This window comes from Scyliorhinus torazame, chromosome 4, assembly GCF_047496885.1.
Source record: "Scyliorhinus torazame isolate Kashiwa2021f chromosome 4, sScyTor2.1, whole genome shotgun sequence".
NCBI lineage: Eukaryota > Metazoa > Chordata > Chondrichthyes > Carcharhiniformes > Scyliorhinidae > Scyliorhinus > Scyliorhinus torazame.
Window position 1 is genome coordinate 351,457,302 of NC_092710.1, and position 24,380 is coordinate 351,481,681.

Below are 24,380 nucleotides of genomic sequence, written 5' to 3' on the forward strand. Positions count from 1 at the left end.
GCCCCGATCCCCGCGCTGCGGCCCCGATCCCCGCGCTGCGGCCCCGATCCCCGCGCTCCGGCCCCGATCCCCGCGCTCCGGCCCCGATCCCCGCGCTCCGGCCCCGATCCCCGCGCTCCGGCCCCGATCCCCGCGCTCCGGCCCCGATCCCCGCGCTCCGGCCCCGCGCTCCGGACCCGATCCCCGCGCTCCGGCCCCGATCCCCGCGCTCCGGCCCCGCGCTCCGGCCCCGATCCCCGCGCTCCGGCCCCGATCCCCGCGCTCCGGCCCCGATCCCCGGCCCCGCGCTCCGGCCCCGATCCCCGCGCTCCGGCCCCGATCCCCGCGCTCCGGCCCCGATCCCCGCGCTCCCGCCCCGATCCCCGCGCTCCGGCCCCGATCCCCGGCCCCGCGCTCCGGCCCCGATCCCCGCGCTCCGGCCCCGATCCCCGCGCTCCGGCCCCGATCCCCGCGCTCCCGCCCCGATCCCCGCGCTCCGACCCCGCGCTCCGGCCCCGCGCTCCGGCCCCGCGCTCCGGCCCCGCGCTCCGGCCCCGATCCCCGCGCTCCGGCCCCGATCCCCGCGCTCCGGCCCCGATCCCCGCGCTCCGGCCCCGCGCTCCGGCCCCGATCCCCGCGCTCCGGCCCCGATCCCCGCGCTCCGGCCCCGATCGCCGAGCTCCGGCCCCGATCCCCGCGCTCCGGCCCCGATCCCCGCGCTCCGGCCCCGATCCCCGCGCTCCGGCCCCGATCCCCGCGCTCCGGCCCCGATCCCCGCGCTCCGGCCCCGATCGCCGAGCTCCGGCCCCGATCCCCGCGCTCCGGCCCCGATCCCCGCGCTCCGGCCCCGATCCCCGCGCTCCGGCCCCGATCCCCGCGCTCCGGCCCCGATCCCCGCGCTCCGGCCCCGATCCCCGCGCTGCGGCCCCGATCCCCGCGCTGCGGCCCCGATCCCCGCGCTCCGGCCCCGATCCCCGCGCTCCGGCCCCGATCCCCGCGCTCCGGCCCCGATCCCCGCGCTCCGGCCCCGCGCTCCGGACCCGATCCCCGCGCTCCGGCCCCGATCCCCGCGCTCCGGCCCCGCGCTCCGGCCCCGATCCCCGCGCTCCGGCCCCGATCCCCGCGCTCCGGCCCCGATCCCCGGCCCCGCGCTCCGGCCCCGATCCCCGCGCTCCGGCCCCGATCCCCGCGCTCCGGCCCCGATCCCCGCGCTCCGGCCCCGTTCCCCGCGCTCCGGCCCCGATCCCCGGGCCCCGCGCTCCGGCCCCGATCCCCGCGCTCCGGCCCCGATCCCCGCGCTCCGGCCCCGATCCCCGCGCTCCGGCCCCGATCCCCGCGCTGCGGCCCCGATCCCCGCGCTGCGGCCCCGATCCCCGCGCTGCGGCCCCGATCCCCGCGCTCCGGCCCCGATCCCCGCGCTCCGGCCCCGATCCCCGCGCTCCGGCCCCGATCCCCGCGCTCCGGCCCCGATCCCCGGGCCCCGCGCTCCGGCCCCGATCCCCGGGCCCCGCGCTCCGGCCCCGATCCCCCGCGCTCCGGCCCCGATCCCCGCGCTCCGGCCCCGATCCCCGCGCTCCGGCCCCGATCCCCGCGCTCCGGCCCCGATCCCCGCGCTCCGGCCCCGATCCCCGCGCTCCGGCCCCGATCCCCGCGCTCCGGCCCCGATCCCCGCGCTCCGGCCCCGATCCCCGCGCTGCGGCCCCGATCCCCGCGCCCCGGCCCCGATCCCCGCGCCCCGGCCCCATTCCCCGCGCCCCGGCCCCGATTCCCGGGCTCCGGCCCCGATTCCCGGGCTCCGGCCCCGATCCCCGCGCTCCGGCCGCGAGCCCCGCGCTCCGGCTGCGATAAGTGCTGTTCTTAGTGCACCAACACCTCGCACACTGGCATGACTGGTTACAGGTGGACCTAGGCCGATGCATTGAGCCGGACGCTCCACACTGCCCCCTATGAATCATCCCTGGGACAGTTACAGCATGGGGTTTGCAACATCAGGATATTCTCGATCATCCCCAGAGTTCAGCCACTGGGCCGTCCCTCCACAGTGAGAGTGAATTATTGTGTTTGTTTTTCAGCATTTCCTCCCTGCCAGGCCACCGTGCTGGCTTTGTACCAGGATCATTCATTCGTAGAGGAGGTGGGAGAGGGGCAGCGATGTGCTGTTATTTTGGACCGAACCAACTTCTACAGTGAGCAGGGGGGACAGTGCCATGACCAGGGCTATTGTATTCGAGAAGATCATCAGGCAAGTCCGACAGCCAACTTCACAGAACTTCAGTTGTGTTGAATCATTTAGTTAAAGTGCAGTTTACCTCATTCACCATGTACAACAATGCAGCAAGTGTGATGACAAAGTAATGACCCAGACCATGGGCTAGTATTCGCTCAGTACTGACCCTCTGACAGTGCAGCACTCCCTCAGTACTGACCCTCTGACAGTGCAGCACTCCCTCAGTACTGACCCTCTGACAGTGCAGCACTCCCTCAGTACTGACCGTCTGACAGTGCGGCACTCCCTCAGTACTGACCCTCTGACAGTGCAGCACTCCCTCAGTACTGACTCTCTGACAGTGCAGCACTCCCTCAGTACTGACCCTCTGACAGTGCAGCACTCCCTCAGTACTGACCCTCTGACAGTGCAGCACTCCCTCAGTACTGACCCTCTGACAGTGCAGCACTCCCTCAGTACTGACCGTCTGACAGTGCGGCACTCCCTCAGTACTGACCCTCTGACAGTGCAGCACTCCCTCAGTACTGACTCTCTGACAGTGCAGCACTCCCTCAGTACTGACCCTCTGACAGTGCGGCACTCCCTCAGTACTGACCCTCTGACAGTGCGGCACTCCCTCAGTACTGACCCTCTGACAGTGCAGCGCTCCCTCAGTACTGACCCTCTGACAGTGCAGCACTCCCTCAGCACTGACCCTCTGACAGTGCGGCACTCCCTCAGTACTGACCCTCTGACAGTGCAGCACTCCCTCAGTACTGACCCTCTGACAGTGCAGCACTCCCTCAGTACTGACCCTCTGACAGTGCAGCACTCCCTCAGTACTGACCGTCTGACAGTGCAGCACTCCCTCAGTACTGACCCTCTGACAGTGCGGCACTCCCTCAGTACTGACCCTCTGACAGTGCGGCACTCCCTCAGTACTGACCCTCTGACAGTGCGGCCCTCCCTCAGTACTGACCCTCTGACAGTGCAGCACTCCCTCAGTACTGACCCTCTGACAGTGCGGCACTCCCTCAGTACTGACCCTTGACAGTGCGGCACTCCCTCAGTACTGACCCTCTGACAGTGCGGCACTCCCTCAGTACTGACCCTCTGACAGTGCGGCACTCCCTCAGTAACGACTCTCTGACAGTGCGGCACTCCCTCAGTACTGACCCTCTGACAGTGCAGCACTCCCTCAGTACTGACCCTCTGACAGTGCGGCACTCCCTCAGTACTGACCCTCTGACAGTGCAGCACTCCCTCAGTACTGACCCTCTGACAGTGCAGCACTCCCTCAGTACTGACCCTCTGACTGTGCGTCAATCCCTCAGTACTGACCCTCTGACAGTGCGGCACTCCCTCAGTACTGACCCTCTGACAGTGCAGCACTCCCTCAGTACTGACCCTCTGACAGTGCAGCACTCAGTACTGACCCTCTGACAGTGCGGCACTCCCTCAGTACTGACCCTCTGACAGTGCAGCACTCCCTCAGTACTGACCCTCTGACCGTGCGGCACTCCCTCAGTACTGACCCTCTGACAGTGCAGCACTCCCTCAGTACTGAACCTCTGACAGAGCAGCACTCCCTCAGTACTGACCCTCTGACCGTGCGGCACTCCCTCAGTACTGACCCTCTGACAGTGCAGCACTCCCTCAGTACTGAACCTCTGACAGAGCAGCACTCCCTCAGTACTGACCCTTTGACAGTGCAGCACTCCCTCAGTACTGACCCTCTGACAGTGTGGCACTCACTCAGTACTGACCCTCTGACAGTGCGGCACTCCCTCAGTACTGACCCTTTGACAGCGCAGCGCTCCCTCAGTACTGACCCTCTGACAGTGCGGCACTCCCTCAGTACTGACCCTCTGACAGTGCATCACTCCCTCAGTACTGACTCTCTGACAGTGCAGCACTCCCTCAGTACTGACACTCTGACAGTGCGGCACTCCCTCAGTACTGACCCCCTGACAGTGCGGCACTCCCTCAGTACTGACCCTCTCACAGTGCGGCACTCCCTCAGTACTGAACCTCTGACAGTGCTGCACTCCCTCAGTACTGACCCTCTGACAGTGCGGCACTCCCTCAGTACTGACCCTCTGACAGTGCATCACTCCCTCAGTACTGACCCTCTGACAGTGCAGCACTCCCTCAGTACTGACCCTCTGACAGTGCAGCACTCCCTCAGTACTGACCCTCTGACAGCGCAGCACTCCCTCAGTACTGACCCTCTGACAGCGCAGCACTACCTCAGTACTGACCCTCTGACAATGCAGCACTCCCTCAGCACTGACCCTCTGACAGTGCGGCACTCTCTCAGTACTGACCCCCTCAGTGCGGCACTCTCTCAGTACTGACCCCCTCAGTGCGGCACTCCCTCAGTACTGAACCTCTGACAGTGCAGCACTCCCTCAGTACTGACCCTCTGACAGTGCAGCACTCCCTCAGTACTGACCCTCTGACAGTGCAGCACTCCCTCAGTACTGAACCTCTGACAGAGCAGCACTCCCTCAGTACTGACCCTCTGACAGTGCAGCGCTCCCTCAGTACTGACCCTCTGACAGTGCGGCACTCTCTCAGTACTGACCCTTTGACAGTGCAGCACTCTCTCAGTACTGACCCTCTGACAGTGCAGCACTCCCTCAGTACTGACCCTCTGACAGTGCAGCACTCCCTCAGTACTGACCCTCTGACAGTGCAGCACTCCCTCAGTACTGACCCTCTGACAGTGCGGCACTCCCTCAGTACTGACCCTCTCACAGTGCAGCACTCCCTCAGTACTGACCCTCTGACAGTGCGGCACTCCCTCAGTACTGACCCTCTCACAGTGCAGCACTCCCTCAGTACTGACCCTCTGACAGTGCAGCACTCCCTCAGTACTGACCCTCTGACAGTGCAGCACTCCCTCAGTACTGACCCTCTGACAGTGCAGCACTCCCTCAGTACTGACCTTCTGACAGTGCAGCACTCCCTCAGTACCGACCCTCTGACAGTGCGTCACTCCCTCAGTACTGACCCTCTGACAGTGCGTCACTCCCTCAGTACTGACCCTCTGACAGTGCAGCACTCCCTCAGTACTGACCCTCTGACTGTGCTGCACTCCCTCAGTACTGACCGTCTGACAGTGCAGCACTCCCTCAGTACTGACCCTCTGACAGTGCGGCACTCCCTCAGTACTGACCCTCTGACAGTGCAGCACTCCCTCAGTACTGACCCTCTGACAGTGCAGCACTCCCTCAGTACTGACCCTCTGACAGTGCAGCACTCCCTCAGTACTGACCGTCTGACAGTGCGGCACTCCCTCAGTACTGACCCTCTGACAGTGCGGCACTCCCTCAGTACTGACCCTCTGACAGTGCAGCACTCCCTCAGTACTGACCCTCTGACAGTGCAGCACTCCCTCAGTACTGACCCTCTGACAGTGCAGCACTCCCTCAGTACTGACCCTCTGACAGTGCAGCACTCCCTCAGTACTGACCCTCTGACAGTGCAGCACTCCCTCAGTACTGACCCTCTGACAGTGCAGCACTCCCTCAGTACTGACCGTCTGACAGTGCGGCACTCCCTCAGTACTGACCGTCTGACAGTGCGGCACTCCCTCAGTACTGACCCTCTGACAGTGCAGCACTCCCTCAGTACTGACCCTCTGACAGTGCAGCACTCCCTCAGTACTGACCCTCTGACAGTGCAGCACTCCCTCAGTACTGACCTTCTGACAGTGCAGCACTCCCTCAGTACCGACCCTCTGACAGTGCGTCACTCCCTCAGTACTGACCCTCTGACAGTGCAGCACTCCCTCAGTACTGACCCTCTGACAGTGCAGCACTCCCTCAGTACTGACCCTCTGACTGTGCTGCACTCCCTCAGTACTGACCGTCTGACAGTGCAGCACTCCCTCAGTACTGACCCTCTGACAGTGCGGCACTCCCTCAGTACTGACCCTCTGACAGTGCAGCACTCCCTCAGTACTGACCCTCTGACAGTGCAGCACTCCCTCAGTACTGACCCTCTGACAGTGCAGCACTCCCTCAGTACTGACCCTCTGACAGTGCAGCACTCCCTCAGTACTGACCCTCTGACAGTGCAGCACTCCCTCAGTACTGACCGTCTGACAGTGCGGCACTCCCTCAGTACTGACCCTCTGACAGTGCGGCACTCCCTCAGTACTGACCCTCTGACAGTGCAGCACTCCCTCAGTACTGACCCTCTGACAGTGCAGCACTCCCTCAGTACTGACCCTCTGACAGTGCAGCACTCCCTCAGTACTGACCCTCTGACAGTGCAGCACTCCCTTGTGCCGTCACCCTCTATACCCAACATATCCATGTGTTTGTCAAGATGCCTTTTGAACACTGTTAATGTATCTGTTCCACAGCAACCACTGGCAACCCGTTCCAGGCACTCACCACCCTCTACGTAAAAAACCTGCCTCGCATATCTCCTCTAACCTTTGTCCCACGGACCTTTATCCTAAGTCCCCTGGTGACTGACCCCTCCACCCTGGGAAAGAGTGCCTGCCCATCCACTCTATCCATGCCCCTCAATCTTGTAGACCTCTTATCAGGTCACCCCTCAACCTCCGACTTTCTAATGAAAACAGTCTGAGTCTATTCAGCCTCTCCACACAGCTAGCACCCTCCATACCAGGCAACATCCTGGTAAACCTCCTCTGCACCCTCTCCACATCCTTCTGGTAGTCTGGAGACCAGAATTGTGCGCAATATTCCAAGTGCGGCCTTACCAAGGTTCTATACAGCTGTAGCATGACTTGCCAGTTTTTATACTCAGTGTCCCGTCCAATGGAGGCAAGCATTCCGTATGCTTTCTTGACTACCTTGTCCACTTGTGTTGCTACTTTCAAAGATCTGTGGACCTGTGTGCCCAGATCTCTCTGATTTTCTATATTCCTAAGAATTATGCCATTTACGGTATCTTTCCCCTCTACGTTAGACCTACCAAAATACATTACCTCACATTTGTCTGGATTAATCTCCATTTGCCATTTCTCTGCCCAAGTCTCCAACCTATCTCTGTCCTGCTGTATCCTCTGACAATCCTCAACACTATCTGCCACTCCACCAACTTTGGTGTCATCCGTGAACTTACTAATCAGACCAGCTACATTTTCCTCCAAATCATTTATGTACACCAGAAACAACAGAGGTCCCAGCACTGATCCCTGCGGAACACCACTGGTCACAGCCCTCCAATTAGAAAAGCATCCTTCCATTGCTACTCTCTGCCTTCTGTGACCGAGCCAGTTCTGTATCCTTCTTACCACCTCACCTCTGATCCCGTGTGACTTCACCTTTTGTACTGGTCTGCCATGAGGCACCTTGTCAAAGGCTTTACTGAAGTCCATGTAAACAGCATCCACCACCCTCCCCTCATCAATCCTCTTCGTCACCTCTTCAAAAAACTCAATCAAGTTAGTGAGGTATGAGCTCCCCTTCACAAAACCACACGGTCTATCGCTGTTTCCAAATGGGTATAAATCCTGTCCCTGAGAATTCTCTCCAATAATTTACCGACTACCGACGTGGGGCTCACCGGCCTATAGTTTCCAGGATTATCCCTGCTTACCTTTCGTAAACAGCGGTACCCCAGGGCTGGGAACGGGGCCTGGCCAGCGAGGGCTCCATCACCCAGGGGGCTGGGAACGGGGCTGGGCACGGGGCCTGGCCAGCGAGGGCTCCATCACCCACGGGGCTGGGAACGGGGCCTGGCCAGCGAGGGCTCCATCACCCAGGGGGCTGGGAACGGGGCCTGGCCAGCGAGGGCTCCATCACCCATGGGGCTGGGAACGGGGCCTGGCCAGCGAGGGCTCCGTCACCCACGGGGCTGGGAACGGGGCTGGGAGTGGGGCCTGGCCAGCGAGGGCTCCATCACCCACGGGGCTGGGAACGGGGCCTGTCCAGCGAGGGCTCCATCACCCAGGGGGCTGGGAACGGGGCCTGGCCAGCGAGGGCTCCATCACACAGGGGGCTGGGAACGGGGCCTGGCCAGCGAGGGCTCCGTCACCCAGGGGGCTGGGAACGGGGCCTGGCCAGCGAGGCCTCCATCACCCACGGGGCTGGGAACGGGGCCTGGCCAGCGAGGGCTCCATCACCCAGGGGGCTGGGAACGGGGCCTGGCCAGCGAGGGCTCCATCACCCACGGGGCTGGGAACGGGGCCTGGCCAGCGAGAGCTCCATCACCCAGGGGGCTGGGAACGGGGCCTGGCCAGCGAGGGCTCCATCACCCAGGGGGCTGGGAACGGGGCCTGGCCAGCGAGGGCTCCGTCACCCAGGGGGCTGGGAACGGGGCCTGGCCAGCGAGGCCTCCATCACCCACGGGGCTGGGAACGGGGCCTGGCCAGCGAGGGCTCCATCACCCAGGGGGCTGGGAACGGGGCTGGGAACGGGGCCTGGCCAGCGAGGGCTCCATCACCTACGGGGCTGGGAACGGGGCCTGGCCAGCGAGGGCTCCATCACCCACGGGGCTGGGAACGGGGCTGGGCACGGGGCCTGGCCAGCGAGGGCTCCATCACCCACGGGGCTGGGAACGGGGCCTGGCCAGCGAGGGCTCCATCACCCACGGGGCTGGGAACGGGGCCTGGCCAGCGAGGGCTCCGTCACCCACGGGGCTGGGAACGGGGCCTGGCCAGCGAGGGCTCCGTCACCCACGGGGCTGGGAACGGGGCTGGGAACGGGGCCTGGCCAGCGAGGGCTCCGTCACCCACGGGGCTGGGAACGGGGCCTGGCCAGCGAGGGCTCCGTCACCCACGGGGCTGGGAACGGGGCCTGGCCAGCGAGGGCTCCATCACCCACGGGGCTGGGAACGGGGCTGGGAGTGGGGCCTGGCCAGCGAGGGCTCCATCACCCACGGGGCTGGGAATGGGGCTGGGAACGGGGCCTGGCCAGCGAGGGCTCCATCACCCAGGGGGCTGGGAGTGGGGCCTGGCCAGCGAGGGCGCCGTCACCCACGGGGCTGGGAACGGGGCTGGGAACGGGGCCTGGCCAGCGAGGGCTCCGTCACCCACGGGGCTGGGAACGGGGCTGGGAATGGGGCCTGGCCAGCGAGGGCTCCGTCACCCACGGGGGGTGCTGGGAACGGGCCTGGCCAGCGAGGGCTCCATCACCCACGGGGCTGGGAACGGGGCCTGGCCAGCGAGGGCTCCGTCACCCACGGGGGGTGCTGGGAACGGGGCCTGGCCAGCGAGGGCTCCATCACCCACGGGGCTGGGAACGGGGCCTGGCCAGCGAGGGCTCCATCACCCAGGGGGCTGGGAACGGGGCCTGGCCAGCGAGGGCTCCGTCACCCACGGGGCTGGGAACGGGGCCTGGCCAGCGAGGGCTCCGTCACGAACGGGGCCTGGCCATCGAGGGCTCGATCACCCACGGGGGGCTGGGAACGGGGCCTGGCCAGCGAGGGCTCCATCACCCACGGGGCTGGGAACGGGCCTGGCCAGCGAGGGCTCCGTCACCCACGGGGCTGGGAACGGGGCTGGGAGTGGGGCCTGGCCAGCGAGGGCTCCGTCACCCACGGGGCTGGGAACGGGGCCTGGCCAGTGAGGGCTCCATCACCCACGGGGCTGGGAACGGGGCCTGGCCAGCGAGGGCTCCATCACCCAGGGGGCTGGGACCGGGGCTGGGAACGGGGCCTGGCCAGTGAGGGCTCCGTCACCCACGGGGCTGGGAACGGGGCTGGGAGTGGGGCCTGGCCAGCGAGGGCTCCGTCACCCACGGGGCTGGGAACGGGGCCTGGCCAGCGAGGCCTCCATCACCCACGGGGCTGGGAACGGGGCCTGGCCAGCGAGGGCTCCATCACCCAGGGGGCTGGGAACGGGGCTGGGAACGGGGCCTGGCCAGCGAGGGCTCCGTCACCCACGGGGCTGGGAACGGGGCCTGGCCAGCGAGGGCTCCATCACCCACGGGGCTGGGAACGGGGCCTGGCCAGCGAGGGCTCCGTCACCCACGGGGCTGGGAACGGGGCTGGGAGTGGGGCCTGGCCAGCGAGGGCTCCATCACCCACGGGGCTGGGAACGGGGCCTGGCCAGCGAGGGCTCCATCACCCACGGGGCTGGGAACGGGGCCTGGCCAGCGAGGGCTCCGTCACCCACGGGGCTGGGAACGGGGCTGGGAACGGGGCCTGGCCAGCGAGGGCTCCGTCACCCACGGGGCTGGGAACGGGGCCTGGCCAGCGAGGGCTCCGTCACCCACGGGGGGGCTGGGAACGGGGCCTGGCCAGCGAGGGCTCCGTCAACCACGGGGCTGGGAACGGGGCTGGGAGTGGGGCCTGGCCAGCGAGGGCTCCATCACCCACGGGGCTGGGAACGGGGCTGGGAGTGGGGCCTGGCCAGCGAGGGCTCCGTCACCCACGGGGCTGGGAACGGGGCTGGGAACGGGGCCTGGCCAGCGAGGGCTCCGTCACCCACGGGGCTGGGAACGGGGCTGGGAATGGGGCCTGGCCAGCGAGGGCTCCGTCACCCACGGGGGGTGCTGGGAACGGGGCCTGGCCAGCGAGGGCTCCGTCAACCACGGGGCTGGGAATGGGGCTGGGAACGGGGCCTGGCCAGCGAGGGCTCCATCACCCACGGGGCTGGGAGTGGGGCCTGGCCAGCGAGGGCTTCATCACCCACGGGGCTGGGAACGGGGCCTGGCCAGCGAGGGCTCCATCACCCACGAGGCTGGGAACGGGGCTGGGCACGGGGCCTGGCCAGTGAGGGCTCCATCACCCACGGGGCTGGGAACGGGGCCTGGCCAGCGAGGGCTCCGTCACCCACGGGGCTGGGAACGGGGCCTGGCCAGCGAGGGCTCCGTCACCCACGGGGCTGGGAATGGGGCTGGGAACGGGGCCTGGCCAGCGAGGGCTCCATCACCCACCGGGCTGGGAACGGGGCCTGGCCAGCGAGGGCTCCGTCACCCACGGGGCTGGGAACGGGGCCTGGCCAGCGAGGGCTCCATCACCCACGGGGCTGGGCACCGGGCCTGGCCAGCGAGGGCTCCATCACCCACGGGGCTGGGAACGGGGCCTGGCCAGCGAGGGCTCCGTCACCCACGGGGCTGGGAACGGGGCTGGGAACGGGGCCTGGCCAGCGAGGGCTCCATCACCCAGGGGGCTGGGAACGGGGCTGGGCACGGGGCCTGGCCAGTGAGGGCTCCATCACCCACGGGGCTGGGAACGGGGCCTGGCCAGCGAGGGCTCCGTCACCCACGGGGCTGGGAACGGGGCCTGGCCAGCGAGGGCTCCATCACCCAGGGGGCTGGGAACGGGGCTGGGAACGGGGCCTGGCCAGCGAGGGCTCCGTCACCCACGGGGCTGGGAACGGGGCCTGGCCAGCGAGGGCTCCGTCACCCACGGGGCTGGGAACGGGGCCTGGCCAGTGAGGGCTCCGTCACCCACGGGGCTGGGAACGGGGCCTGGCCAGCGAGGGCTCCATCACCCACGGGGACTGGGAACGGGGCTGGGAACGGGGCCTGGCCAGCGAGGGCTCCATCACCCACAGGGCTGGGAACGGGGCTGGGAACGGGGCCTGGCCAGCGAGGGCTCCATCACCCACGGGGCTGGGCACGGGGCTGGGAACGGGGCCTGGCCAGCGAGGGCTCCATCACCCAGGGGGCTGGGAAGGGGGCCTGGCCAGCGAGGGCTCCGTCACCCACGGGGCTGGGCACGGGGCTTGGCCAGCGAGGGCTACATCACCCACGGGGCTGGGCACGGGGCCTGGCCAGCGAGGGCTCCATCACCCACGGGGCTGGGCACGGGGCCTGGCCAGCGAGGGCTCCGTCACCCACGGGGCTGGGCACGGGGCTGGGAACGGGGCTGGGATCGGGGCCTGGCCAGCGAGGGCTCCGTCACCCACGGGGCTGGGAACGGGGCCTGGCCAGCGAGGGCTCCATCACCCAGGGGGCTGGGAACGGGGCCTGGCCAGCGAGGGCTCCGTCACCCACGGGGCTGGGCACGGGGCTTGGCCAGCGAGGGCTCCATCACCCACGGGGCTGGGCACGGGGCTGGGATCGGGGCCTGGCCAGCGAGGGCTCCGTCACCCACGGGGCTGGGAACGGGGCCTGGCCAGCGAGGGCTCCATCACCCAGGGGGCTGGGAACGGGGCCTGGCCAGCGAGGGCTCCGTCACCCACGGGGCTGGGAACGGGGCCTGGCCAGCGAGGGCTCCATCACCCAGGGGGCTGGGAACGGGGCTGGGAACAGGGCCTGGCCAGCGAGGGCTCCATCACCCACGGGGCTGGGAACGGGGCCTGGCCAGCGAGGGCTCCATCACCCATGGGGCTGGGAACGAGGTCTGGCCAGCGAGGGCTCCATCACCCACGGGGCTGGGAACGGGGCCTGGCCAGCGAGGGCTCCGTCACCCAGGGGGCTGGGAACGGGGCCTGGCCAGCGAGGGCTCCGTCACCCACGGGGGGCTGGGAACGGGGCCTGGCCAGCGAGGGCTCCATCACCCACGGGGCTGGGAACGGGGCTGGGAACGGGGCCTGGCCAGTGAGGGCTCCATCACCCACGGGGCTGGGAACGGGGCCTGGCCAGCGGGGGCTCCGTCACCCACGGGGCTGGGAATGGGGCTGGGAACGGGGCCTGGCCAGTGAGGGCTCCATCACCCACGGGGCTGGGATCGGGGCCTGGCCAGCGAGGGCTCCATCACCCACGGGGCTGGGAACGGGGCCTGGCCAGTGAGGGCTCCATCACCCACGGGGCTGGGAACGGGGCTGGGCACGGGGCCTGGCCAGCGAGGGCTCCATCACCCACGGGGCTGGGAATGGGGCTGGGAACGGGGCCTGGCCAGCGAGGGCTCCATCACCCACGGGGCTGGGATCGGGGCCTGGCCAGCGAGGGCTCCATCACCCACGGGGCTGGGAACGGGGCCTGGCCAGCGGGGGCTCCGTCACCCACGGGGCTGGGAATGGGGCTGGGAACGGGGCCTGGCCAGTGAGGGCTCCATCACCCACGGGGCTGGGAACGGGGCCTGGCCAGCGGGGGCTCCGTCACCCACGGGGCTGGGAATGGGGCTGGGAACGGGGCCTGGCCAGCGAGGGCTCCATCACCCACGGGGCTGGGATCGGGGCCTGGCCAGCGAGGGCTCCATCACCCACGGTGCTGGGAACGGGGCCTGGCCAGCGAGGGCTCCATCACCCACGGGGGGGCTGGGAACGGGGCTGGGAACGGGGCCTGGCCAGTGAGGGCTCCGTCACCCACGGGGCTGGGCACGGGGCCTGGCCAGCGAGGGCTCCATCACCCACGGGGCTGGGAACGGGGCCTGGCCAGTGAGGGCTCCGTCACGAACGGGGCTGGGAACGGGGCCTGGCCAGTGAGGGCTCCATCACCCACGGGGCTGGGAACGGGGCCTGGCCAGCGAGGGCTCCATCACCCAGGGGGCTGGGAACGGGGCTGGGAACGGGGCCTGGCCAGCGAGGGCTCCATCACCCACGGGGCTGGGCACGGGGCCTGGCCAGCGAGGGCTCCGTCACCCACGGGGCTGGGAACGGGGCCTGGCCAGCGAGGGCTCCATCACCCAGGGGGCTGGGACCGGGGCTGGGAACGGGGCCTGGCCAGCGAGGGCTCCGTCACCCACGGGGCTGGGCACGGGGCCTGGCCAGCGAGGGCTCCATCACCCACGGGGCTGGGAACGGGGCTGGGAACGGGGCCTGGCCAGTGAGGGCTCCATCACCCACGGGGCTGGGAACGGGGCCTGGCCAGCGAGGGCTCCATCACCCACGGGGCTGGGAACGGGGCTGGGAACGGGGCCTGGCCAGCGAGGGCTCCGTCACCCACGGGGCTGGGCACGGGGCCTGGCCAGCGAGGGCTCCGTCACCCAGGGGGCTGGGAACGGGGCCTGGCCAGCGAGGGCTCCGTCACCCACGGGGCTGGTAACGGGGCCTGGCCAGCGAGGGCTCCGTCACCCACGGGGGGGGCTGGGAACGGGGCCTGGCCAGCGAGGGCTCCATCACCCACGGGGCTGGGAACGGGGCTGGGAACAGGGCCTGGCCAGCGAGGGCTCCGTCACCCACGGGGCTGGGAACGGGGCTGGGAATGGGGCCTGGCCAGCGAGGGCTCCGTCACCCACGGGGGGTGCTGGGAACGGGGCCTGGCCAGCGAGGGCTCCATCACGAACGGGGCTGGGCACGGGGCCTGGCCAGCGAGGGCTCCATCACCCACGGGGCTGGGAACGGGGCCTGGCCAGCGAGGGCTCCGTCACCCACGGGGCTGAGAACGGGGCTGGGAACGGGGCCTGGCCAGCGAGGGCTCCATCACGAACGGGGCTGGGAACGAGGTCTGGCCAGCGAGGGCTCCATCACGAACGGGGCTGGGAACGGGGCCCGGCCCGCGAGGGCTCCATCACCCATGGGGCTGGGAACGGGGCTGGGAACGGGGCCTGGCCAGCGAGGGCTCCATCACGAACGGGGCTGGGAACGGGGCCTGGCCAGCGAGGGCTCCATCACCCAGGGGGCTGGGAACGGGGCTGGGAACGGGGCCTGGCCAGTGAGGGCTCCATCACCCACAGGGCTGGGAACGGGGCCTGGCCAGCGAGGGCTCCATCACCCAGGGGGCTGGGAACGGGGCTGGGAACGGGGCCTGGCCAGTGAGGGCTCCATCACCCACGGGGCTGGGCACGGGGCCTGGCCAGCGAGGGCTCCGTCACCCACGAGGCTGGGAACGGGGCTGGGCACGGGGCCTGGCCAGTGAGGGCTCCATCACCCAGGGGGCTGGGAACGGGGCTGGGAACGGGGCCTGGCCAGCGAGGGCTCCATCACCCACGGGCTGGGAACGGGGCTGGGAGTGGGGCCTGGCCAGCGAGGGCTCAATCACCCACGGGGCTGGGAACGGGGCCTGGCCAGCGAGGGCTCAATCACCCACGGGCTGGGAACGGGGCTGGGAGTGGGGCCTGGCCAGCGAGGGCTCAATCACCCACGGGGCTGGGAACGGGGCCTGGCCAGCGAGGGCTCAATCACCCATGGGGCTGGGAACGGGGCTGGGAGTGGGGCCTGGCCAGCGAGGGCTCAATCACCCAGGGGGCTGGGAACGGGGCCTGGCCAGCGAGGGCTCCGTCACCCACGGGGCTGGGAACGGGGCCTGGCCAGCGAGGGCTCCGTCACCCACGGGGCTGGGAACGGGGCCTGGCCAGCGAGGGCTCCGTCACCCACGGGGCTGGGAGTGAGGCCTGGCCAGCGAGGGCTCCGTCACCCACGGGGCTGGGAACGGGGCCTGGCCAGTGAGGGCTCCATCACCCACGGGGCTGGGAACGGGGCCTGGCCAGCGAGGGCTCCGTCACCCACGGGGGGGGCTGGGAACGGGGCCTGGCCAGCGAGGGCTCGATCACGAACGGGGCTGGGAACGGGGCCTGGCCAGCGAGGGCTCCGTCACCCACGGGGCTGGGAACGGGGCCTGGCCAGCGAGGGCTCCGTCACCCACGGGGGGGGGGCTGGGAACGGGGCCTGGCCAGCGAGGGCTCCATCACCCAGGGGGCTGGGAACGGGGCCTGGCCAGCGAGGGCTCCATCACCCATGGGGCTGGGAACGGGGCCTGGCCAGCGAGGGCTCCGTCACCCACGGGGCTGGGCACGGGGCTTGGCCAGCGAGGGCTACATCACCCACGAGGCTGGGAACGGGGCTGGGAGTGGGGCCTGGCCAGCGAGGGCTCCGTCACCCACGGGGCTGGGAACGGGGCCTGGCCAGCGAGGGCTCCATCACCCAGGGGGCTGGGAACGGGGCCTGGCCAGCGAGGGCTCCGTCACCCACGGGGCTGGGAACGGGGCCTGGCCAGCGAGGGCTCCATCACCCAGGGGGCTGGGAACGGGGCTGGGAACAGGGCCTGGCCAGCGAGGGCTCCATCACCCACGGGGCTGGGAACGGGGCCTGGCCAGCGAGGGCTCCATCACCCATGGGGCTGGGAACGAGGTCTGGCCAGCGAGGGCTCCATCACCCACGGGGCTGGGAACGGGGCCTGGCCAGCGAGGGCTCCGTCACCCACGGGGCTGGGAACGGGGCCTGGCCAGCGAGGGCTACATCACCCACGGGGCTGGGAACGGGGCCTGGCCAGCGAGGGCTACATCACCCACGGGGCTGGGCACGGGGCCTGGCCAGCGAGGGCTACATCACCCACGGGGCTGGGCACGGGGCCTGGCCAGTGAGGGCTCCATCACCCACGGGGCTGGGAACGGGGCCTGGCCAGCGAGGGCTCCGTCACCCACGGGGCTGGGAACGGGGCTGGGAACGGGGCCTGGCCAGTGAGGGCTCCATCACCCACGGGGCTGGGAACGGGGCCTGGCCAGCGGGGGCTCCGTCACCCACGGGGCTGGGAACGGGGCCTGGCCAGCGAGGCCTCCATCACCCACGGGGGCGCTGGGAACGGGGCTGGGAACGGGGCCTGGCCAGTGAGGGCTCCCTCACCCACGGGGCTGGGAACGGGGCTGGGAACGGGGTCTGGCCAGTGAGGGCTCCGTCACCCACGGGGCTGGGAACGGGGCCTGGCCAGCGAGGGCTCCATCACCCACGGGGCTGGGAACGGGGCCTGGCCAGTGAGGGCTCCATCACCCAGGGGGCTGGGAACGGGGCCTGGCCAGTGAGGGCTCCATCACCCACGGGGCTGGGAACGGGGCCTGGCCAGCGAGGGCTCCATCACCCCGGGGGCTGGGAACGGGGCTGGGAACGGGGCCTGGCCAGCGAGGGCTCCATCACCCACGGGGCTGGGCACGGGGCCTGGCCAGCGAGGGCTCCATCACCCAGGGGGCCGGGAATGGGGCTGGGAACGGGGCCTGGCCAGCGAGGGCTCCATCACCCACGGGGCTGGGAACGGGGCCTGGCCAGCGAGGGCTCCGTCACCCAGGGGGCTGGGAACGGGGCCTGGCCAGCGAGGGCTCCGTCACCCACGGGGCTGGGAACGGGGCCTGGCCAGCGAGGGCTCCGTCACCCACGGGGTGGGCTGGGAACGGGGCCTGGCCAGCGAGGGCTCCATCACCCACGGGGCTGGGAACAGGGCCTGGCCAGTGAGGGCTCCATCACCCAGGGGGCTGGGAACGGGGCCTGGCCAGCGAGGGCTCCATCACCCATGGGGCTGGGAACGGGGCTGGGAATGGGGCCTGGCCAGCGAGGGCTCCGTCACCCACGGGGGGTGCTGGGAACGGGGCCTGGCCAGCGAGGGCTCCATCACGAACGGGGCTGGGCACGGGGCCTGGCCAGCGAGGGCTCCGTCACCCACGGGGCTGGGAACGAGGTCTGGCCAGCGAGGGCTCCGTCACCCACGAGGCTGGGAACGGGGCCTGGCCAGTGAGGGCTCCATCACCCACGGGGCTGGGCACGGGGCCTGGCCAGCGAGGGCTCCGTCACCCACGAGGCTGGGAACGGGGCTGGGAACGGGGCTGGGCACGGGGCCTGGCCAGTGAGGGCTCCATCACCCAGGGGGCTGGGAACGGGGCTGGGAACGGGGCCTGGCCAGCGAGGGCTCCGTCACCCACGGGGCTGGGAACGGGGCCTGGCCAGCGAGGGCTCAATCACCCACGGGCTGGGAACGGGGCTGGGAGTGGGGCCTGGCCAGCGAGGGCTCAATCACCCACGGGGCTGGGAACGGGGCCTGGCCAGCGAGGGCTCAATCACCCATGGGGCTGGGAACGGGGCTGGGAGTGGGGCCTGGCCAGCGAGGGCTCAATCACCCAGGGGGCTGGGAACGGGGCCTGGCCAGTGAGGGCTCCGTCACCCACGGGGCTGGGAACGGGGCCTGGCCAGCGAGGGCTCCGTCACCCACGGGGCTGGGAACGGGGCCTGGCCAGCGAGGGCTCAATCACCCAGGGGGCTGGGAACGGGGCCTGGCCAGCGAGGGCTCCGTCACCCACGGGGCTGGGAACGGGGCCTGGCCAGCGAGGGCTCCGTCACCCACGGGGCTGGGAACGGGGCCTGGCCAGCGAGGGCTCCGTCACCCACGGGGCTGGGAACGGGGCTGGGAGTGAGGCCTGGCCAGCGAGGGCTCCGTCACCCACGGGGCTGGGAACGGGGCCTGGCCAGCGAGGGCTCCGTCGCCCACGGGGGGGGCTGGGAACGGGGCCTGGCCAGCGAGGGCTCGATCACGAACGGGGCTGGGAACGGGGCTGGGCACGCGGCCTGGCCAGCGAGGGCTCCGTCAACCACGGGGCTGGGAACGGGGCTGGGAGTGGGGCCTGGCCAGCGAGGGCTCCATCACCCACGGGGCTGGGAACGGGGCTGGGAACGGGGCCTGGCCAGTGAGGGCTCCATCACCCAGGGGGCTGGGAACGGGGCTGCGAACGGGGCCTGGCCAGCGAGGGCTCCATCACCCACGGGGCTGGGAACGGGGCCTGGCCAGCGAGGGCTCCGTCACCCACGGGGCTGGGAACGGGGCTGGGAACAGGGCCTGGCCAGTGAGGGCTCCGTCACCCACGGGGCTGGGAACGGGGCTGGGAACAGGGCCTGGCCAGCGAGGGCTCCGTCACCCACGGGGCTGGGAACGGGGCCTGGCCAGCGAGGGCTCCGTCACCCACGGGGCTGGGAACGGGGCCTGGCCAGCGAGGGCTCCGTCACCCACGGGGCTGGGAACGGGGCCTGGCCAGCGAGGGCTCCATCACCCAGGGGGCTGGGAACGGGGCTGGGAACGGGGCCTGGCCAGCGAGGGCTCCATCACGAACGGGGCTGGGAACGGGGCCTGGCCAGCGAGGGCTCCATCACCCAGGGGGCTGGGCACGGGGCTGGGAACGGGGCCTGGCCAGCGAGGGCTCCGTCACCCAGGGGGCTGGGAACGGGGCCTGGCCAGCGAGGGCTCCATCACCCAGGGGGCTGGGAACGGGGCCTGGCCAGCGAGGGCTACATCACCCAGGGGGCTGGGAACGGGGCCTGGCCAGCGAGGGCTCCATCACGAACGGGGCTGGGAACGGGGCCTGGCCAGCGAGGGCTCCATCACCCAGGGGGCTGGGAACGGGGCCTGGCCAGTGAGGGCTACATCACCCAGGGGGCTGGGAACGGGGCCTGGCCAGCGAGGGCTCCATCACCCAGGGGGCTGGGAACGGGGCCTGGCCAGCGAGGGCTCCGTCACCCACGGGGCTGGGAACGGGGCCTGGCCAGCGAGGGCTCCTTCACGAACGGGGCTGGGCACGGGGCTGGGCACGGGGCCGGGAATGGGGCTGGGAACGGGGCATGGCCTGCGAGGGCTCCGTCACCCACGGGGCTGGGCACGGGGCTGGGCACGGGGCTGGGCACGGGGCTGGGCACGGGGCTGGGCACGGGGCTGGGCACGGGGCCGGGAATGGGGCTGGGAACGGGGCATGGCCAGCAAGGGCTCCGTCACCCACGGGGCTGGGCACGGGGCCGGGAATGGGGCTGGGAACGGGGCCTGGCCAGCGAGGGCTCCGTCACCCACGGGGCTGGGCACGGGGCTGGGCACGGGGCTGGGCACGGGGCTGGGCACGGGGCTGGGCACGGGGCTGGGCACGTGGCCGGGAATGGGGCTGGGAACGGGGCATGGCCAGCAAGGGCTCCGTCACCCACGGGGCTGGGCACGGAGCTGGGCACGGGGCCGGGAATGGGGCTGGGAACGGGGCCTGGCCAGCGAGGGCTCCGTCACCCACGGGGCTGGGCACGGGGCTGGGCACGGGGCTGGGCACGGGGCTGGGCACGGGGCTGGGCACGGGGCTGGGCACGGGGCTGGGCACGGGGCTGGGCACGGGGCTGGGCACGGGGCTGGGCACGGGGCTGGGCACGGGGCTGGGCACGGGGCTGGGCACGGGGCTGGGCACGGGGCTGGGCACGGGGCTGGGCACGGGGCTGGGCACGTGGCCGGGAATGGGGCTGGGAACGGGGCATGGCCAGCAAGGGCTCCATCACCCACGGGGCTGGGCACGGGGCCGGGCACGGGGCCGGGCACGGGGCTGGGCACGGGGCCTGGCCAGCGAGGGCTCCATCACCGTTTTAAACAAAAGCTGAGGAGAATAAGTGAACTAACACTTGGTCCGGTTGTGATTTCCCTCAGGATGTGCTGCTCCCTGTGGAGGATGTTCAGTCAGCAGGAGGCTTTGCCATTCACACCGTCTGTGTCCCTGAATCATTACACATTGGAGACAGACTCAACTTGTTTGTGGATGAGGTAATTTGCATGATTAGGGGGTGGTTGCTGGGGAGTTGGGAGGTAAGGTAGTCGGTGTTCAGGCTGGTGGTTTTGTACTGTTGTGCTGTGACCAGTCTGTGTTTGTGGTTGGTTTGAGATTGCGGGAGTCGCTGACAAGGCCCGGAATCATTGCCCACTCCGATTTCCCTCTGACACCTGTGGTGATGGGCCTGGGCCTTGGAGAGGACGTCAACCGCCTGCCTGTGGGTCTGGAATCACACGGAGGTAGAAGGACGGCAGGATTCCTGTCCTCAGGGTGTGGGCGAACCAGACGGGATTTTCATACAATCCAGCTGAAACCAGGGTTTTATTGCAGATTGAGGGAGTGAATTGAAATTGCTGCAGCTGGCATCCGGAGAGATGAGCCCCTGTGAGCTTGCTCTCTGGATGAGCAGTTTGCGAAGATCACTGCCATGCTTTTCTTGCGTTTTAATGCTGCTGACTGGTATTTCAGGCTCACCGTCTGGCCTGCATGGTCAAACACACAGCCACTCACCTGCTGAACTTTGCCCTCCGCGCTGTGCTTGGCGACCACACTGAGCAGAGAGGCTCACACATCACAGCTGACAGACTGCGTTTTGACTACAGCATCAAGGTAGGAATCACTGTCACTAACCCCACTCTAACTGGGAGGTGCTGTGCTCGATCCCACGGCATCGTGAGGGGGGGGGGGGGGGGAGAGAGCAGAGGTTACATTGAGGGACAGTACAGGAGGCACTGAGAGGGGGGAGCGGAGGTTACACTGAGGGACAGTACAGGAGGCACCGAGAGGGGGGAGCGGAGGTTACACTGAGGGACAGTACAGGAGGCACCGAGAGGGGGGAGCGGAGGTTACACTGAGGGACAGGAGAGGAGGCACCGAGAGGGGGGAGTGGAGGTTACACTGAGGGACAGTACAGGAGGCACCGAGAGGGGGGAGTGGAGGTTACACTGAGGGACAGGAGAGGAGGCACCGAGACGGGGGGAGCGGAGGTTACGCTGAGGGACAGGAGAGGAGGCACCGAGAGGGGGGAGTGGAGGTTACACTGAGGGACAGTACAGGAGGCACCGAGAGGGGGGAGTGGAGGTTACACTGAGGGACAGTACAGGAGGCACCGAGAGGGGGGAGTGGAGGTTACACTGAGGGACAGTACAGGAGGCACCGAGAGGGGGGAGTGGAGGTTACACTGAGGGACAGTACAGGAGGCACCGAGAGGGGGGAGTGGAGGTTACACTGAGGGACAGGAGAAGAGACACTGAGAGGGGGGGCAGCGGAGGTTACACTGAGGGACAGGAGAAGAGACACTGAGAGGGGGGGAGCGGAGGTTACACTGAGGGACTGCAGAGGAGGCACTGAGAGGGGGGAGTGGAGATTACACTGAGGGACAGGAGAGGAGGCACCGAGACGGGGGGAGCGGAGGTTACACTGAGGGACAGGAGAGGAGGCACTGAGAGGGGGGAGTGGAGGTTACACTGAGGGACAGGAGAGGAGACACTGAGAGGGGGGGAGTGGAGGGTACACTGAGGGACAGGAGAGGAGACACTCGGAGGGAGCAGAGGTTACACTGGGGGACAGTCCAGGAGGCACTGAGAGGGGGGAGGGGAGGTTACACTGAGGGACAGGAGAGGAGGCACCGAGAGGGGGGAGCGGAGGTTACACTGAGGGACAGGAGAGGAGGCACTGAGAGGGGGGAGTGGAGGTTACACTGAGGGACAGGAGAGGAGACCCTCTGAGAGGGGGGAGTGGAGGTTACACTGAGGGACAGGAGAGGAGGTACCGAGAGGGGGGAGTGGAGGTTACACTGAGGGACAGGAGAGGAGACCCTCTGAGAGGGGGGAGTGGAGGTTACACTGAGGGACAGGAGAGGAGGGACCGAGGCGGGGGGAGTGGAGGTTACACTGAGGGACAGTACAGCAGGCACTGAGAGGGGGGAGCGGAGGTTACACTGAGGGACAGGAGAGGAGGTACCGAGAGGGGGGAGCGGAGGTTACACTGAGGGACAGGAGAGGAGGCACTGAGAGGGGGGAGTGGAGGTTACACTGAGGGACAGTACAGGTTGCACCGAGAGGGGGGAGTGGAGGTTACACTGAGGGACAGTACAGGAGGCACCGAGAGGGGGGAGTGGAGGTTACACTGAGGGACAGGAGAGGAGGCACTGAGAGGGGGGAGTGGAGGTTACACTGAGGGACAGGAGAGGAGGCACCGAGAGGGGGGAGTGGAGGTTACACTGAGGGACAGGAGAGGAGGCACTGAGAGGGGGGAGTGGAGGTTACACTGAGGGACAGGAGAGGAGGCACTGAGAGGGGGGAGTGGAGGTTACACTGAGGGACAGTACAGGAGGCACCGAGAGGGGGGAGTGGAGGTTACACTGAGGGACAGGAGAGGAGGCACTGAGAGGGGGGAGTGGAGGTTACACTGAGGGACAGGAGAGGAGGCACTGAGAGGGGGGAGTGGAGGTTACACTGAGGGACAGGAGAGGAGGGACCGAGACGGGGGGAGCGGAGGTTACACTGAGGGACAGGAGAGGAGGCACCGAGAGGGGGGAGCGGAGGTTACACTGAGGGACAGGAGAGGAGGCACTGAGAGGGGGGAGTGGAGGTTACGCTGAGGGACAGGAGAGGAGGCACCGAGAGGGGGGAGTGGAGGTTACACTGAGGGACAGGAGAGGAGACACTGAGAGGGGGGACGGAGGTTACACTGAAGGACAGGAGAGGAGGCACCGAGAGGGGGGAGTGGAGGTTACACTGAGGGACAGGAGAGGAGACACCGAGAGGGGGGAGTGGAGGTTACACTGAGGGACAGGAGAGGAGGCACCGAGAGGGGGGAGTGGAGGTTACACTGAGGGACGGTAGAGGAGGCACTGAGAGGGGGGAGTGGAGGTTACACTGAGGGACAGGAGAGGAGGCACTGAGAGGGGGGAGCGGAGGTTACACTGAGGGACAGGAGAGGAGACCCTCTGAGAGGGGGGAGTGGAGGTTACACTGAGGGACAGAAGAGGAGACACACTGAGAGGGGGGAGTGGAGGTTACACTGAGGGACAGGAGAGGAGGCACCGAGAGGGGGGAGTGGAGGTTACACTGAGGGACAGGAGAGGAGACACCGAGAGGGGGGAGCGGAGGTTACACTGAGGGACAGGAGAGGAGGCACCGAGACGGGGGGAGCGGAGGTTACACTGAGGGACAGGAGAGGAGGCACTGAGAGGGGGGAGTGGAGGTTACACTGAGGGACAGGAGAGGAGGCACGAGAGGGGGGAGCGGAGGTTACACTGAGGGACAGGAGAGGAGACAATCTGAGGGAGCGGAGGTTACACTGAGGGACAGTACAGGAGGCACTGAGAGGGGGGGAGTGGAGGTTACACTGAGGGACAGGAGAGGAGACCCTCTGAGAGGGGGGAGCGGAGGTTACACTGAGGGACAGGAGAGGAGACACTCGAAGGGAGTGGAGGTTACACTGAGGGACAGTACAGGAGGCACTGAGAGGGGGGAGCGGAGGTTACACTGAGGGACAGGAGAGGAGACCCTCTGAGAGGGGGGAGTGGAGGTTACACTGAGGGACAGGAGAGGAGACCCTCTGAGAGGGGGGAGCGGAGGTTACACTGAGGGACAGTGAGGAAGCACCGAGAGGGGGGAGCGGAGGTTACACTGAGGGTCAGGAGAGGAGGCACTGAGAGGGGGGAGTGGAGGTTACACTGAGGGACAGGAGAGGAGGCACCGAGAGGGGGGAGTGGAGGTTACACTGAGGGACAGGAGAGGAGGCACCGAGAGGGGGGAGCGGAGGTTACACTGAGGGACAGGAGAGGAGGCACTGAGAGGGGGGAGTGGAGGTTACACTGAGGGACAGTACAGGAGGCACTGAGAGGGGGGAGTGGAGGTTACACTGAGGGACAGGAGAGGAGGCACCGAGAGGGGGGAGTGGAGGTTACACTGAGGGACAGGAGAGGAGGCACCGAGAGGGGGGAGCGGAGGTTACACTGAGGGACAGGAGAGGAGGCACTGAGAGGGGGGAGTGGAGGTTACACTGAGGGACAGTACAGGATGCACCGAGAGGGGGGAGTGGAGGTTACACTGAGGGACAGGACAGGAGGCACTGAGAGGGGGGAGTGGAGGTTACACTGAGGGACAGG

The 24,380-nt window shown here is 68.6% G+C and overlaps 2 protein-coding genes across 6 annotated transcripts in view; both read left to right on the forward strand.

The window, feature by feature from the left end:
* LOC140411199 (WD repeat-containing protein 26) overlaps positions 1-24,380 on the forward strand; it is a 365,602-nt gene that overhangs the window by 83,467 nt on the left and 257,755 nt on the right. The gene's annotated exons all lie outside the window — the stretch shown is intronic.
* Positions 1-24,380, forward strand: part of LOC140411264 (alanine--tRNA ligase, mitochondrial-like) — a 155,250-nt gene that overhangs the window by 43,923 nt on the left and 86,947 nt on the right. Inside the window, exons 3-5 of the mRNA XM_072500387.1 lie at positions 2,052-2,221; positions 20,143-20,256; positions 20,732-20,872. Coding sequence (XP_072356488.1) covers positions 2,052-2,221; positions 20,143-20,256; positions 20,732-20,872 — 425 coding nt within the window. The remainder of the gene's footprint in view (positions 1-2,051; positions 2,222-20,142; positions 20,257-20,731; positions 20,873-24,380) is intronic.